The sequence below is a fragment of the Scyliorhinus canicula genome, chromosome 14, assembly GCF_902713615.1.
Source record: "Scyliorhinus canicula chromosome 14, sScyCan1.1, whole genome shotgun sequence".
Classification (NCBI taxonomy): Eukaryota; Metazoa; Chordata; class Chondrichthyes; order Carcharhiniformes; family Scyliorhinidae; genus Scyliorhinus; species Scyliorhinus canicula.
Genome location: NC_052159.1, coordinates 76,826,305 through 76,841,869, shown reverse-complemented (window position 1 = coordinate 76,841,869; position 15,565 = coordinate 76,826,305). Strand labels below are relative to the sequence as shown.

Sequence of the window (15,565 nt, the reverse complement as noted above, 5' to 3'; positions counted from 1 at the left end):
GGCTTCAAGACTCCTCTCCACAGCGTACTCCTGGCGAAAGTCCAAGTGATTGAGAATAAGCAGGATGACCTCAACGCTAGACTTACCTCCGAGAGAGAAGTGAGAAACTGCTATCTGCTCTGCTTCACCGAGACATGGTTTACTCCGGCCACACCAGACTGCGTCATCCAACCCGAAGGCTTTTCAATCCACCTGATTGATCGCACAATGGCCTCAGGCAAGTCGAAGGTGGGGCTGTTTGCCTCCTCATCAACACCTCCTTGTGCTTGGATGTGGTGTCCCTAGCGTGCCACTGTTCCCCAAACCTGGAATACCTAACCGTGAAGTGTCGCCCCTTCTACCTCCCACGTGAATTTATCTCTGTACTCACCACAGCTGTCTACATCCCACCCTAGGCAGAAGTGAAGAAAGCACTTGACGAACTACATTTCACCAACAACAACCAAGAAACAAGTCACCCCGAAGCCCTTACAATCATGGTCGGAGACTTCAACCAGACCGACCTCAGGAAGGTTCTACCCAAACTCAATCAACATATCTCCTGCCCCACCAGAGGTGCAAACAACTTGGACTACTGCTACACGAGCATCAAAGGTCTCCGACCGCTCCATTCCCCGGCCACACTTTGGCAAATCCGACCACAAGTCGGTATTCCTACTTCTGGCTTACAAACAGCAACTCAAGCGTGCTGAGCCAGTCAAGAAAACTGTGCAGTGCTGGTCCGAGGCATCTGAGGGCATCCTCCGCGGCTGCTTGGAGTCTGTTGACTGGTCCATATTCAAGGCTGTGGCAGCTAACCTGGACGAATATGCAACCATCATCACAGACTTCATCAGTAAGTGTGACGGGAACTGTGTACCAAAGAAGACAATACGAGTATTCCCCAATCGGAAACCCTGGCTCAACCAAAGAGTTTACTCCCTGCTGAAGTTCCGGACAGAGGAGTTCAAGTCTGATGACCCTGACCTATATAAGAAATTCAGGTACGATGTACGGAAAGCCATCAGGGATGCAAAAAGGCAAAAGCACATCAAACTAGAACTGGAAACCCAGGAAAACTACACAAAACTACAACAAAACCCGACGGAGTCCCTGAGCGAGCACTCAGAGCCTGCACAGACCAGCTGGTGAGTGTATTCGCAGATATCTTCAACACCTCACTCCTCCACTGAGGTCCCCATTTCCTTCAAGAAAACCACCATAATACCAGTACCAAAGAAGAACAAGGTAGCCTGCCTCAACAGCTATCGACCGGTGGCCCTGATGTCCGTTATCATGAAATGATTCGAGCGGCTAGTCATGAGGTGGAACAACGCCAGCCTCCTAGACAGTCTCAATCCACTACAGTTTGTCTATCACCGCAACCGGTCCATAGCAGATGCTACCTCTCTGGCCCTACAAATAACACTCGAATACCTTGACAACAAGGACACCTACGTGAGACTCATGTTCATACACGACAGCTCCACCTTCAACACCATTATCCCGACAAGACTAATAACCAAACTCTGTAATCTTGGGCTTGACCCCTCCCTGTGCAGCTGAATTCTTGACTTCCTCACAGACCTCAATCTGTTAGGACAGGCAACAGCACCTTCTCCACAATAGTCCTCAACACCAGGGCCCTGCAAGGATGTGTGCTCAGTCCTCTACTGTATTCCCTATACACACATGACTGTGTGGCAAGATTTAACTCCAACTCAATCTCTAAGTTTGCGGATGATACGACTGTGGGGGCCATATCTCAAACAACGACGAATCAGACTACAGAGAGATAAATCACTTGGTTGCATGGTGTACCGAAAACAACCTCTCTCTAAATGTCAGAAAGACCAAGGAACAGATCATCGACTTCAAGAAGCGTAGCACGACACATTCTCCCGTCTGCATCAATGGCTCCGAAGTGGAGATGGTTGATCGCTTTAAGTTCCTGGGGGGGTCACCATCACCAAGTGTCTGTCCTGGTCCACTCACATTGATGCAACAGTCAAGAAATCTCAACAACGTCTCTACTTCCTACAGAAGCTAAAGAAATTTGGCACGTCTGCATCGACTCTCACAAACTTCTACAGATATGCGACAGAGAGCATCCTATCCGGCTGCATCACAGCCTGGTCTAGGATCACAAGAAACTGCAGTGTGATGAACTCAGCCCAGCACATCACATAAGCTTGCCACTCTCACATTGATTCTGTATACATCTCCCGCTGCCTCAGGGAGGTAGACAGCATTATCAGAGACCCCTCCCACCCAGGCATTGCCTTTATCCAGACCCTTCCATCAGGCAGAAGGTACAGAAGTCTGAAGAACCACACATCCAGACATAGGCAGTTCCTTCGCCACAGTTACTAGACTCAACGGCTCCCCCTAGGACTGACCTGTTCCCTGTAAGAACACTATTCACGACGCCCCTATGCTGCTCTTGCTCATGTATTTGCTTTGTTTGGCCCCTTGTTCCGCACTGTAACCAATCACTGTTTGTCGATGTATCATTTGTCAATGTTCTCTGTTGATTATTCTTTTTGTCTACCATGTACGTGCTGTGTACGTTCCCTCAGCCGCAGAAAAATACTTTTCACTATACTTCGATACATGTGACAATAAATCAAATCAAATCAAATCCTGAGTATCAATCTCGGTGAATCCCGCACCATTTTTCATTGGAATTGATTGTGTTCCACGCGGCGCCTGCACTAGCCCCTCCACAGTTGCTGAATTGATGCAGGTTCAGCATCAGTCCTGCTGTCGTGAAAGTCCACGAATCCTGCGGCGGCATCTCAGAAACGGAGAATCCCGCTCCTCATCTCCTGCATGCAAAAAACGCTATGGATCCACCATCTCCCCTTCAGTGGACGAGTTTGAACTATATCAGTGTACATTTGACTCGCTTTGATTGTCAGGATTTGATGGAGCTGAGCTCCATACTAGATTGTTGGGAGACATTAAGCGGAGGAGAGCAGAGTGGGCCTCGGGAGAGGTGGAAACAGAGTGGACCGAGAGAATGTGGGGGTGAGAGCAGAGCAGACCTGTGGTGGGGGTGTCTGCACCCAACTTGGTGTCGCAACGAAGCCGTTGAATCTCAGGAGATACGACTCGTGAGATTCAACCGAACCCATGAGATGTTGTGATCTGAAACTCCCCCATCAGCATATTTAAATGAGCCATTTGGCTAAGTTAAACATGCATGCACCAGATTCTCCCGGCACCCGGGAACTAACATCCACCCCAACAAGGCCTCGATGGGGTGCTTTTTAATACTGGTCCACACAAACGTGGACCAGGTGTAACTGCATCGGGGGGGGGGGGGGGGGGGGGGGGGTCTTCCAGGCCATTGGAGACCCCTGGGTGGTCAGAAACAAGGCTGTGTGGCACCCTGGCTCTCCCTCTGGCATCTGAGCACTTTGGCACTGCCACCCTGCCACTGCTAGGGTGCCAGTGTCACGGTGGAACAGGCCACTGTCCGTACCGCTGTTGTTTTCCTCTGATAGGCTACCCCCCGCCCCCAACAGTATCCAAAATAGTATACTTGTTAGAGAGTGGGACAGCCACAGGGGATTCCTGCACTGCCTGCCTGCCCTTTCTACCTGTCACCCATCTGTCTGCCTGCTCCATGGGCGTGACCACATCTCTATAACTCCTATCTCTGATGCTTTCCGCCACCTGCATGCTCCTAAGTGCATCCAATTGCTGCTCCAACCGAACCATGTGGTCTGTGAGGAGGTGCCATTGGTTACGCTTCCTGCAGATGTAGTCGACCGGAACGTTGGAAGTGTCATGAATCTCCCACATCTTGAAGGGCGGCACAGTAGCATAGTGGTTTGCATTGTGACTTCACAGCACCAGGGTCCCAGATTCGATTCCTTGCTGGGTCACTGTCTGTGCGGAGTCTGCACATTCTCCCCGTGTCTGCATGGGTTTCCTCCAGGTGCTCCGGTTTCCTCCCACAGTCCAAAGACATGCAGGTTACGTGGATTGGCCACTCTAAATTTCCCTTAGTGTCAAAAAAAGGTTAGGAGTTATTGGGTTAAAGGGATAGGGTTGAAGTGAGGGTTGTAGGTTGGTGCAGACTCGATGGGCCGAATGGCCTCCTTCTGTACGGTATGTCTATGTTCTTTGTTTATCTCAACAGTTAGAGCATTGCTCCGCACTGAGTGATATTAAGCACTGGTTAATTAATTCAAAAGAAATACTTCAATCAATATTAGATTAAATTACCAATTAACAATATGGTCTCTGCCACTAGATTTTTACTATAAAATTGAATGCTAAATACTAATCTCTGCCCTCAGGTTTAGTTACTCCTCTACCTTGTTAAGTAATTCGTTTTTTTCAAATTTTTTCCCAAATTTAACACAGATTCCCCTCAATAAGGTCACATCTTTAGTGTGACATCCGTTCTCAGTCCTATCTCCCCCCCCATTTGAAAATACAGACACAAATACCACTTACCTTCCCAGTCTGCACCCCCAATTTCTCCCGCTCAGCTACCTGCTCCTCACCAATCAGCCCTCTCCCTTGCAGTCACCTGCAGCAGGGCACGGCCACTCACCGTGACAAATCAAGGGATAAAAATGCACGTCCTCCCACCCAGCTTCGAATTCCCACCTAGCTTCAAATTCCCAGCTCCCAATTAACGAAAAAAGGTGTTCAAAATACTTTTTCCTCACACCACTGTCCTGTTTAGCATCCACAGGTTGTGAGTTGTCAATCAGGATGCTGTCCCCGCCCCCTCGCACAGAGGAGGCGGAGCCAGGCGGCCAGACGCGCGCACGCGCGCGCGGAGCCGGCCGGCTAAGGGCGCGCGCGCGCGGAGCCAGGCGGCCAGACGCACGCGCGCACTGAGAGTGGGTGGAGCGAGTGGCTGCTCTGGGGGCCCAAACTGATGTGGAGTAGGGGCAGCCGCTTGTTGGGGCTGCCTTTGCCCCCAGGTGTCTCTGCTATCCTGCGGAGAGGGGAGAGTCTCTGTCTACCGAATAGCTGCAGGAATGACTCCAGACTGAAGGTGGTCGAGGCGTTGTCAGGAGCGGCGTTCGAGGAGCAGGAGGTCCAGATCCAGGTAGCCATCGGCTCCAGGGTATAGAGAGGGTGGCAGGTCGGGGTTTGGGGTAAGGACCTGTGTCCCTACACCCATGAAATCAATTAGCTCCTCCTTTCAGAGCGTTTATAATTGATGTTTTCTGGCATTAAATGATTTGGTAAAGTGGTTCTTGGGCTGGAACCGAAGAGTGTGGAAGATGAGGACATTAAGAGTCGTTCAGAGTTTGTTCAGAATCAGTTGAAAGAGAAAGCAGAGGCACTGTACCCTTAAAGAAGAGAAATGACCTGAAACTGACCAGCAGCATTTGCAAAAGGGAATGGAAAGGACAAGAACAGAAATGAGGAAGTGAAGAATAGAGCTTGGAAGGAGAGATTAGGATGCAAAATAAAAATATGTATTGAGAGCCCATGTGAGGCATTACAATGGAAGCCTTTTCGTCAGTATTCACTCAAGAAAAAGATAATATTGTGGAGGAGAATGCTGAGACCCAGGCTATTAGAATAGATGGCATTGAGGTGCGTAGCGAAGAAGTGTTGGCAATTCTGGACAAGGTGAAAATAGATAAGTCCCCGGGGCCGGATGGGATTTATCCTAGGATTCTCTGGGAAGCCAGGGAAGAGATTGCTGAGCCTTTGGCTTTGATTTTTAGGTCATCATTGGCTACAGGAATAGTGCCAGAGGACTGGAGGATAGCAAATGTGGTCCCTTTGTTCAAGAAGGGGAGTAGAGATAACCCTGGTAACTATAGGCCGGTGAGCCTAACGTCTGTGGTGGGTAAAGTCTTGGAGAGGATTATAAAAGATACGATTTATAATCATCTAGATAGGAATAATATGATTAGGGACAGTCAGCATGGTTTTGTGAAGGGTAGGTCATGCCTCACAAACCTTATCGAGTTCTTTGAGAAGGTGACTGAACAGGTAGACGAGGGTAGAGCAGTTGATGTGGTGTATATGGATTTCAGTAAAGCGTTTGATAAGGTTCCCCACGGTCGTCTATTGCAGAAAATATGGAGGCTGGGGATTGAGGGTGATTTAGAGATGTGGATCAGAAATTGGCTAGTTGAAAGAAGACAGAGAGTGGTAGTTGATGGGAAATGTTCAGAATGGAGTTCAGTTACGAGTGGCGTACCACAAGGATCTGTTCTGGGGCCGTTGCTGTTTGTCATTTTTATAAATGACCTAGAGGAGGGCGCAGAAGGATGGGTGAGTAAATTTGCAGACGACACTAAAGTCGGTGGAGTTGTAGACAGTGCGGAAGGATGTTGCAGGTTACAGAGTGACATAGATAAGCTGCAGAGCTGGGCTGAGAGGTGGCAAATGGAGTTTAATGTGGAGAAGTGTGAGGTGATTCACTTTGGAAAGAATAACAGAAATGCGGAATATTTGGCTAATGGTAAAATTCTTGGTAGTGTGGATGAGCAGAGGGATCTCGGTGTCCATGTACATAGATCCCTGAAAGTTGCCACCCAGGTTGATAGGGTTGTGAAGAAGGCCTGTGGTATGTTGGCCTTTATTGGTAGAGGGATTGAGTTCCGGAGCCATGAGGTCATGTTGCAGTTGTACAAAACTCTAGTACAGCTGCATTTGGAGTATTGCGTACAGTTCTGGTCGCCTCATTATAGGAAGGACGTGGAAGCTTTGGAACGGGTGCAGAGGAGATTTACCAGAATGTTGCCTGGTATGGAGGGAAAATCTTATGAGGAAAGGCTGATGGACTTGAGGTTGTTTTCGTTAGAGAGAAGAAGGTTAAGAGGTGACTTAATAGAGGCATACAAAATGATCAGAGGGTTAGATAGGGTGGACAGCGAGAGCCTTCTCCCGCGGATGGAGGTGGCTAGCACGAGGGGACATAGCCTTAAATTGAGGGGTAATAGATATAGGACAGAGGTCAGAGGTGGGTTTTTTTACACAGAGTGGTGAGGCCGTGGAATGCCCTACCTGCAACAGTAGTGAACACGCCAACATTGAGGGCATTTAAAAATTTATTGGATAAGCATATGGATGATAAGGGCATAGTGTAGGTTAGATGGCCGTTAGATTTTTTCCATGTCGGTGCAACATCGAGGGCCGAAGGGCCTGTACTGCGCTGTATCGTTCTATGTTCTATGTAAGCCAATGCAAAAGACAAGCAAGAACTGAGTTACAAAAAATGAGGTGTTGGTAGATGTGGGATAAAGGTAATGCTAAAATAAAACCAAATGTAGTTTTAGTAAACTGGCCAATAACAGAACTCGACAGCCTCCCTTAATGCCTTTTGTATCTGGTTGTGTTGAAAGAGGTGGTTATTGATGCATATTTAAGAGGTCAGCCTGCATTTGAAACACGATTGCTGACTAGAAATGCAACAATTGAGTAAGTTTTTTGCTTAGTTTAAAAATGTACAATGTGTGGACATGTTCCTAGACAAAGGCCCAGTGTGTGAATATATGTAGCTTCTAACAAATGTGAGCCACACTGTGAGCATCACTGAGTCTTAAATTGGTTTTCAGTGTAATTCTTTAAGCAATTAGGATTGTTTAGTATGTATTGTCCAATCGCAGAATCACATCTTTGTTTTGAGTTTTGCATCATAGGCTGGTTGGGTACAGTCTGTACTTTGCCTGTTTCAAAAAGCTGAAGGCACCTATATACCTGGCATGCTGGCACTGAAATTCATATATCACATTGCTCATTTGTGTGGGACAGTTTTTTTCACTTGATGCAATCTCCTGTTCATAGCGAATGCCACTTGTGTTGCTGCTGCATAGTAACAAGTAGCGGCATGCAAAGGTTAACTTCACCCATTGCTCAAATTTTTGAGCCACCTTCCCCTTCCAAGGTTATCTGAGGGCACCTGAAAGGTCTTGGAGAACAGTCATTCCTTGGTTCATTCCCAAGGACAATGCCTTGATAAATCAGAGTTGACCTGCCTGATTTGCATTTGAACAAAGCTTGGTAGTTAACTGTTCCGTGCTGCATTATCCATGGCAACACCAATTAGAGACTACTTGCCAACCAATCCGCATACTTTTCTCATGTAGTATAAATTCCTGTTACTGTGGAAAATTCTTGTGAGCTATTCTTATAAGTGCAAGACGAAAAGCTTTGATAGCGGGTCTCAGACACCAATATTAAGCAGCCTCTTTGGAATTCTGTGGTCTTAAGACTGACATTGATGTTTCCACATGCTTCTTTATATTACTCAAAAGTACTTGAGAGGGTATACAAAAATTACCATGATGTGATTCCTAGATCGGAGATACTCAACACATTGAAAAATTCCCAGCCAAAGTGATTTTAGGAATTCATCATTGAATATGATTTCCACGCAAGCGCATTTTTAAAATCAACTTCAAATTTTTTCAACAAAAACAAAATTCGGAATGTCCAGTTGACTTCAAAAATGTAGAAAATTTAATGTCATCTTAAGATCACATTAGATCACATAAGTAATATATGTTATCAGTTATATCTGCAGCTTGGCCAGAGTCATTTAATACCTCCCAGCGAATACAATACTGCCTGTCTGCTACATTTAGTCCTGTACCTGCATTTCAGCACTAAAGGTTAAGTTTTGGAAGGAAACTTAAATTCTGGACGTCAAAATAAATTGGACTTTCTGTGGTGGCTATAAGGTGAACGGTCGCACATAAGGTGATTCCTGCTTGGAGAATTCCGTTTTTGGCCTGATTTTACCTGTTTAACGAATGATGTTTGGGAAGAAAAGTTGTATAATTTGAGAGTTTTGGTTCACTCTTTGGCTTATGATGTCTGGAGGTTATAATACACGAACAAGTCAAACAAGGGGTCCTCATCTGATTTGTAAGACCCTTGTGTCACAGGAGGTGCACAAATGGCGGAGGTCCCTGTGTCGTAATTACCCTCTCAGTGGTCAACTGAGAGGATGGTGGAATTCCTAAAGGAAGAGTCTAAGAAACAGAGACAAGCAGTCTCTGTTGACCGGCCGAAGAAAATTGAGGTGGCGGTGGCACCATTTGTGTAACTTTGACAGGGCGGAACATCGGCTGGAAATACAGGGCTCAACGAATCAGAAGGTGGAGGAAACGGTTATGGGCCATTGTGATCAGATTGTCTCTTTGGAGGCAGAGGTAGCCTTTTTGGCAGAGGGCCAATGCCGATGACGTGGAGAATCGCTAGAATTTGAGGATCAGGGGCTGCCAAAGGGCATAGAAGGTGCGACTGCCACGGATTATATGACAAAGATGTTTGGGAAACTGGTTGAGGAGGGGGTCTTTGCAAACCCAACCAGAAGTGGATCGGGCCCACCAATTGTTGAGACAGAAGCCCAGGTCTGGGGAGCTACCGCAGGTGATTATAGTTCAACTCCACAGATACTTGGATAAGGAAAGGATCCTGAGGCGGACGAAGGACACTCTAGAATGTAGATGGGAGGGCCAGTCTCAGAATTTTATCAGGATATTGGGGCAGATCTGGTAAAAATGTGTGCAGGGCTTAACAAGGCCAAGGCGGCTCTTTCCAAGAGCAAAGTGCTTTTTGGACTGGTGTACCCAGCTCGCCTTCGGGTCACGTGCAGAGACAGGGATCACAATTTTGACACATCGGAGGGGCGAATGACCTTATAATGTAGCATGGACTGGGGAGCATTGCATGAAGTTGTTGGTTGCACCTGAGTGTAGTTTTTGGATGTTTTTTGCTATTTTTCTTTTTTCAGGAATTTTGGTTCCTTGGTTTTTTTATTGTATTGTTGGAAATGTTTTTGGGGAGATCAATTGGGTGTGTGTATATATTTTCCGTTCCTAGAATGTTTGATATTAAAGGTGGATTTGGGTAGAGGGGCTGTTTGCTGGTCAACTGTGTGTATAACTTTGATTTCTCTTCCCCCAGGGAGACAGTTATGCTAGTTAATGGGAGTGAAGTGCGGGCGAGAGCTGTGGCTGGTTGCCTGAGTGGGAGGTGTTTTTTTTTCTTGCTTCATTTGTTCGTTAAGGTAACAAACCGAGGTTGGTTGTTTTTTGGGGGTTGATGGGAGTGGAGGGGGGTGGGATTTCTGTTGGTGTTGGGTGGGCTTTTTGGTGGGGGGGGGGTTGCAGATTGCTGACGATGAGGGTTTCTTTGTTCATTGTTCATGTACGGGCTTGAGGAGGGTGACGGTGGTCTTGGGTGGTCCTGGAACTGGTACAAGCTGGGTCCTGTTGGCCTTCCTTGGTGGTGGTATATGGCTGGGCATAGTAATGATGGTGGGAGGAGCTGCTAGTGTTTGTGGAACAGATGGGGTTGTGGACCCATGCAGATTTAGATACCGAGGGAGGAGGCGTTTTCCTTCTTTATGCATGTGCACCAGATCTACTCTACATTGATTTCTTTGTAGTGGGGCATTCGGTACACCCCGGGGTAGTGGGGGCAGGGGACTCAGCGATTGTAATATCAGATCAACTTATGTGGATACATGGTAGGAGACAGGCTGCACTCAGCAACCCCAGTGGAGTTTGGATACAGTGCTGCTCACGGATAAGGGGTTTTATGAAAGGATATCTTTTCCTATTGGAGATTGTGAAGGCGGTCGTCAGGGGGGAAATAATCTCATTCAAGGCCCATAGAGGTACGTCTGGTAGGGTGGAGAGGCAGGTTCCATCCTTTCGGTGGACCGTCAATACTCTGCTGGGGTCAATTTCACCTCCTAGTGTGCAAGGTTGAGTTTGGTACAGTTTAAAGTGCATAAGGCTCACTTGACCAAGGCATGTATGAGTGGGTTCTTCATGGATGTGAAAGATAGATGTGAGCATTGTTCGAGGTGGCCGGCGAACCACTCTCGTATGTTTTGATATTGCCCTAAACTGGTTAAGTTCTGGGTTTCCCTCTTTGAAACAATATCAGAGATTTGGGGAGTTACAGTGAAGCCGTGCCCGATGGCAGCAACCTTTGGCATGCCGGACTTGCCAGGGCTGCAGGAGGGGAAGAAGGCTGATGTCTTGACCTTCGCCTTTCTAATAGCCCGGTGGTGAATCTTGCTCAGATGGAGGGCATTGGCGCCTCTGATGGCTTCAGCATGTTTGGAGGTTTTGTCGAAATTCCTGCATTTGGAAAAGTTCAAGTCCACCATGTGGGAATGTCGGAGGAGTTTTTCTCTAAGTGGCTGCTGTTCATTACCTTCTTTAAAGAGCTGGGGTTGTCATCAGCAATTGGAGGGGTGTGGTCAAGAGGGGTGAGGGAATGTTCTGGGTAAATCCGGGTTAGGTGGGGCTGGGTTGTGAGGATATTTTTATAAAAATTGTATAAATGTATTTGACTATTCTGTATGATATAATTGAAAGAATTTCTGAATAAAAGTAGTTTAAAAAAATCACAGATTTTTGGAAAAAGTACGAACATATAATAATAATTATTAGTGTCACAAGTGAGCTTACATTAACACTGCAATTAAGTTACTGTGAAAAGTCCCGAGTCGTCACACTTCGGCGCCTGTTCGGGCACACTGAGGGAGAATTCAGAAAGTCCAATTCACCTATCAAACACTTCTTTCAGAGCACCCATAGGAAACCGAAGGAAACGGGTAAAATCTGCAGACTCCGCACAGACAGTGACCCAAGCTGGGAATTGAACCCGGGTCCTTGGTGCTGTGAAGCAATAGTGCTAACCACTGTGCTACCCTCATGCAGATCAAGCCCAGGTGAAATAATTTTAAATTATTTTGATCGATCAGGAAATTGGAAATAAATCACATTTCTTGATGTTTTTTGAATGTACAAGCTAGTTAAAAACTGACTCGATAGAGCACTTGTTATTTGTAAAGCTAATACGTGGGTTTCTAACCAATAAAATGGTAATGCAAGTTAAGAGTCAGTAAATGAATCTGCAAAACCATGCACATGGGAAAGTTGTCAGGCTAAATCTGTGGTATGCTGTGTTAACAAGGACGTGCTGCAGTTGGCCTCCTTTTCTAGGGAGATTATGGTTAACAATCTTCGCTTGATGTGTGCATGCCAAAGAGTAGGGTTTCTTTACAGAATAGTGTTTTTGACTGCTGGTAATATTACATGCAGGGTCTTTTTGTAACTCAAAGAATAATTGTGCACTTAAAGAAACATCAGGTAATTTGTTGTGTTTTTGTATTTACTGATAAAAATAGGTCTTTGGATGGTAGGGAAGAATTTTGGAGTGAATGTAAAAAGCATTACTGTAGTTACATCGTTGAGAATGAATGGAATATTGGCAGGAATACCAAATGAAATTCCAATGAACTCGTGTCCGATGCCTGAAATCAGGAGCTATTTGAGAGGCAGAGCATTAGTGGGCACGCTGAGGCTTTCCTATGGAAAATGGAGGACATGAATGGCATGGGAAGTTGACCATGAGATGAGATGCCAGTGGATGTGAGTAATTGCTTTCGTAATTTTTAGTCTACATAGGCAGGTCCAATATACCCCAATGACTACAGCAGTTAAGGCAGTTCATCACTACTTTCACAAAGGCATTTAAGGATGGACAAATTTGCCAGCAATGCTCACTTCCCATGAATTAATGTAAAAATATTTATTATATGATGCCTTCAACATAATGTCCCAAGGCACTTCATAGAGGCATTATAATACAAAATATGACACCAAGCCACATGAGACGTCTGGGCAGATGATCCAGTGCTTTGTCATAGGTAGGTTTAAAGGATTGTTTTAAAGAAGGCATGCAAGGGAGAGAGGTGCAGAAATTTGAAGAAGGAAATTTATGACCAAGGCAGCTGAAGGCAGGGCTAACTGGTGGAGTGGTTAAAATCAAGGCTGCTCAAGAGGGTTGAATTAGAGGAGCACTATATCTCGGGCTGAAGAAGTTTAGAGAAATAGGGAGGGGCCAGGCTAAGGAGGGATTTCAATACAAGGAGGAAAGTTTTGAAATTGTAGTGCTGAACTAACAGTCTGTTTAAGCCATTTTGTGAGTTAGGACGCAGGCAGCAGAGCTTTGGATGACCTCAACTTTACGGTCGGTAGAATGTGGGATATAAGCCGGGGTGAGGTCTAAAGGTAAAAAAGGCATGAATCAGGGTTTCCGGAGCAGATAAAGTGCTTGTGGTGAAGGCGCAGATACATGGTTAAAAACAAACGTGGTGAGTTATGACATCAAGGTTGCATCCAGCAGCCTGGTTTCAGCCTGACACATTTACCAAGGAGAGGGATGGAATCAGTGAGGGCAGAGTTTGTGGCAGATACAAAGACAATGGCTTCAATCTTCCAAATATTCAATGAGAGGAAATTTCTGTTCATTCAGTACTGGATGCCAGATGAGTATTCTGATAATTTAGAGACAGTGGAGGGGTAAGAATGAGTGTTGTCAGCATGCATCTGAAAATGAACTTGGTTTTAGATAATGTCACTAAAGGACAAGGTGCAGTTGAGAAATAGGGGAAGGCCAAGGAAGGTAACTGATAATGGGAAAAACGAAGCCATTAAAGACAATACTTTGGCTACTATAAGGTAACAGAACCAGGTGTGTGCAGTCCCACCCAGTTCAGGAATGGTGCAGAGGCATTGTAGGAGGATGGTATGATCAACTGTTTCAAGGACTGTGGATAGGACAGTTTGCCTTTGTCACAGTCAGGTCAGATATATATGACTTTAATGAGAGCCATTTCAGTACAGTGGCTGAGGCAGAAATCCTATTCAAGTTATTTGAGCATAGAATACTTGGAAAAATGGGCATGAATTTGGGAGGCTGTAGCACTTTCAAGGACTATGTATGTGTATATATCTATTCCCTCTTGCAAGTATAAACATCTGTCTAACACTCATTTTTCCTTCAAGGGCTGGGTACGGGCTGTACGTGTACAGAAGGAAATTACATTTTTGAATATTAATGATGGAAGTTCATTACAAAGTCTTCAAATAGTTGCACGCCCAGATTTAGATATCAGGTAAGGAAATTGACTTATTCTCACAATCAAGTGTTGATTATATAGTGCATTATTTTATAAAGTTATGCACTTTCGTCCATGCCTTGCATGTACAGGCTTTGGTGAAAATTTACACAGTTGCAGTGAAGGAGACCTTTTTTTTGTAATGCAAGAAGACCATTTGGCCCATCATGTTCTTGCCAGCTGTCTGCAAGAGCAACTCACCTAGTCCTACTGTGTTTAAGAAGAAATATGCCTCCTTTTATATAGCAACTTATCACATCCTCCAGACGTCCCCAAATCACTTTTCCAGAAATGAATCACCTTTTGAAGTAGTATTTGTACAGCAAAGTCCCACAAATAGCAAATAAAATCAATATCCAGTTGATCTGTTTTCATAAGAGTTCGTCCTTTTCACGTAACCAGTATCTTTAAACAGTAAATGAGAACCAAATGCTGTCAACAGAAAATGCTTTTTAACATTTACAAAAGAATTTGTTCTGAAAGACAATAAAAATCTTCATAAATTTTCTAATTTCTCATTTTTAGGATTTTATTGGGATGATTTGATCTAATCTTTTTGTGCAACCTGTTTGAAATAAACAGGTGAACACCTCCAGTAAATAACAAAGAAGAATTATCCAATAGACCCATTAATCAACTTTATGTATCATGGCATAATTACAGGGCCAGTTTCGTGGAAAGTTTCTAGTAATTTATGGCCTCAATTGGATTATTATTAATCTAAAATCTTGAATATAGACACTGGATTAATTTGAAGTACTGTACATAATGAGAACTTTGGTTTGTTTGTCATTACTTGTTTAATTACTTACTTAATTTGTACCTAGTGGGGAAGGCATTTGGAAATCTGCAGAAGACCTGAAGTAAAAAATTGTGATTTACCCTAATCTCTTAACGATTGTTGTGAATATAAATTGGTCTTCTGCTGTATTTGGTATCTTTAAAAATCCATTTATGGGATGTGGGCATCACAGGTTACTCCAGCATGTGTTGCCCATCCCTAGTTGCCCTTGAGAAGGTGGTGATGAGCTGCTGCCTTAAACCACTGCAGTTTCTGAGGTGTAGTTACACCCACAGTGCTTTTGGGAAGGAATTCCAGGATTGTGATTTAGCGACAGTGAAGGAATGATATGTTTTCAACTAACATGGAGGGGAACCTGCAGGTGGTGGTGTTCCCAGTATCTGAGCGTGCACACGCACAGCCCCCACCCCCATCAGAATTTCCTACATTTCTTCATCCTCCTCCAGTTTATGCTGACATACTTTCCTCTCTCCCTTCTGTCCTAGCACAGTTTACTTGAGCACTCATAGAATCATAGAATTTACAGTGTAGAAGGAGGCCATTTGGCCCATCGAGTCTGCACCAGCCGTTTGAAAGAGCACCCTACTTAAGCCCACACCACAACCTTATCCCCGTAACCCAGTAACCTTTTGCACACTATGGGGAAATTTAGCATGGCCAATGCACCTAACTTGCACATCTTTGGACTGTGGGAGGAAACCGAAGCACCCAGAGGAACCCACGCAGACATGGGGAGAAAGTGAAAACTCCACACAGATAGCTGTAATTGAACCAGGGACCCTGGAGCTGTGAGGCAGCAGTGCTAACCACTGTGCTGCTCTTTCTTGATTGAATGCTGACAGCCTTGTTTCTTCCTCCCC

General features: G+C 45.2%; 1 protein-coding gene across 3 annotated transcripts in view; it reads left to right on the top strand.

Annotated features, from left to right (window-relative positions):
• Window positions 1-4,817: 4,817 nt before the first annotated feature.
• The window catches only part of nars2 (asparaginyl-tRNA synthetase 2, mitochondrial), a 113,774-nt gene continuing 103,026 nt past the window's right edge, over window positions 4,818-15,565 (top strand). Inside the window, exons 1-3 of one of the 3 annotated variants that reach the window (XM_038818925.1) lie at window positions 4,875-5,056; window positions 12,128-12,371; window positions 13,791-13,900. In XM_038818925.1, the coding sequence (XP_038674853.1) occupies window positions 12,360-12,371; window positions 13,791-13,900 (122 nt within the window). In that variant the 5' untranslated portion in view covers window positions 4,875-5,056; window positions 12,128-12,359. Of the gene's footprint in view, window positions 5,057-12,127; window positions 12,372-13,790; window positions 13,901-15,565 lie in introns of all 3 variants that reach the window. The other 2 variants (XM_038818926.1, XM_038818924.1) reach the window with 2 other exon arrangements.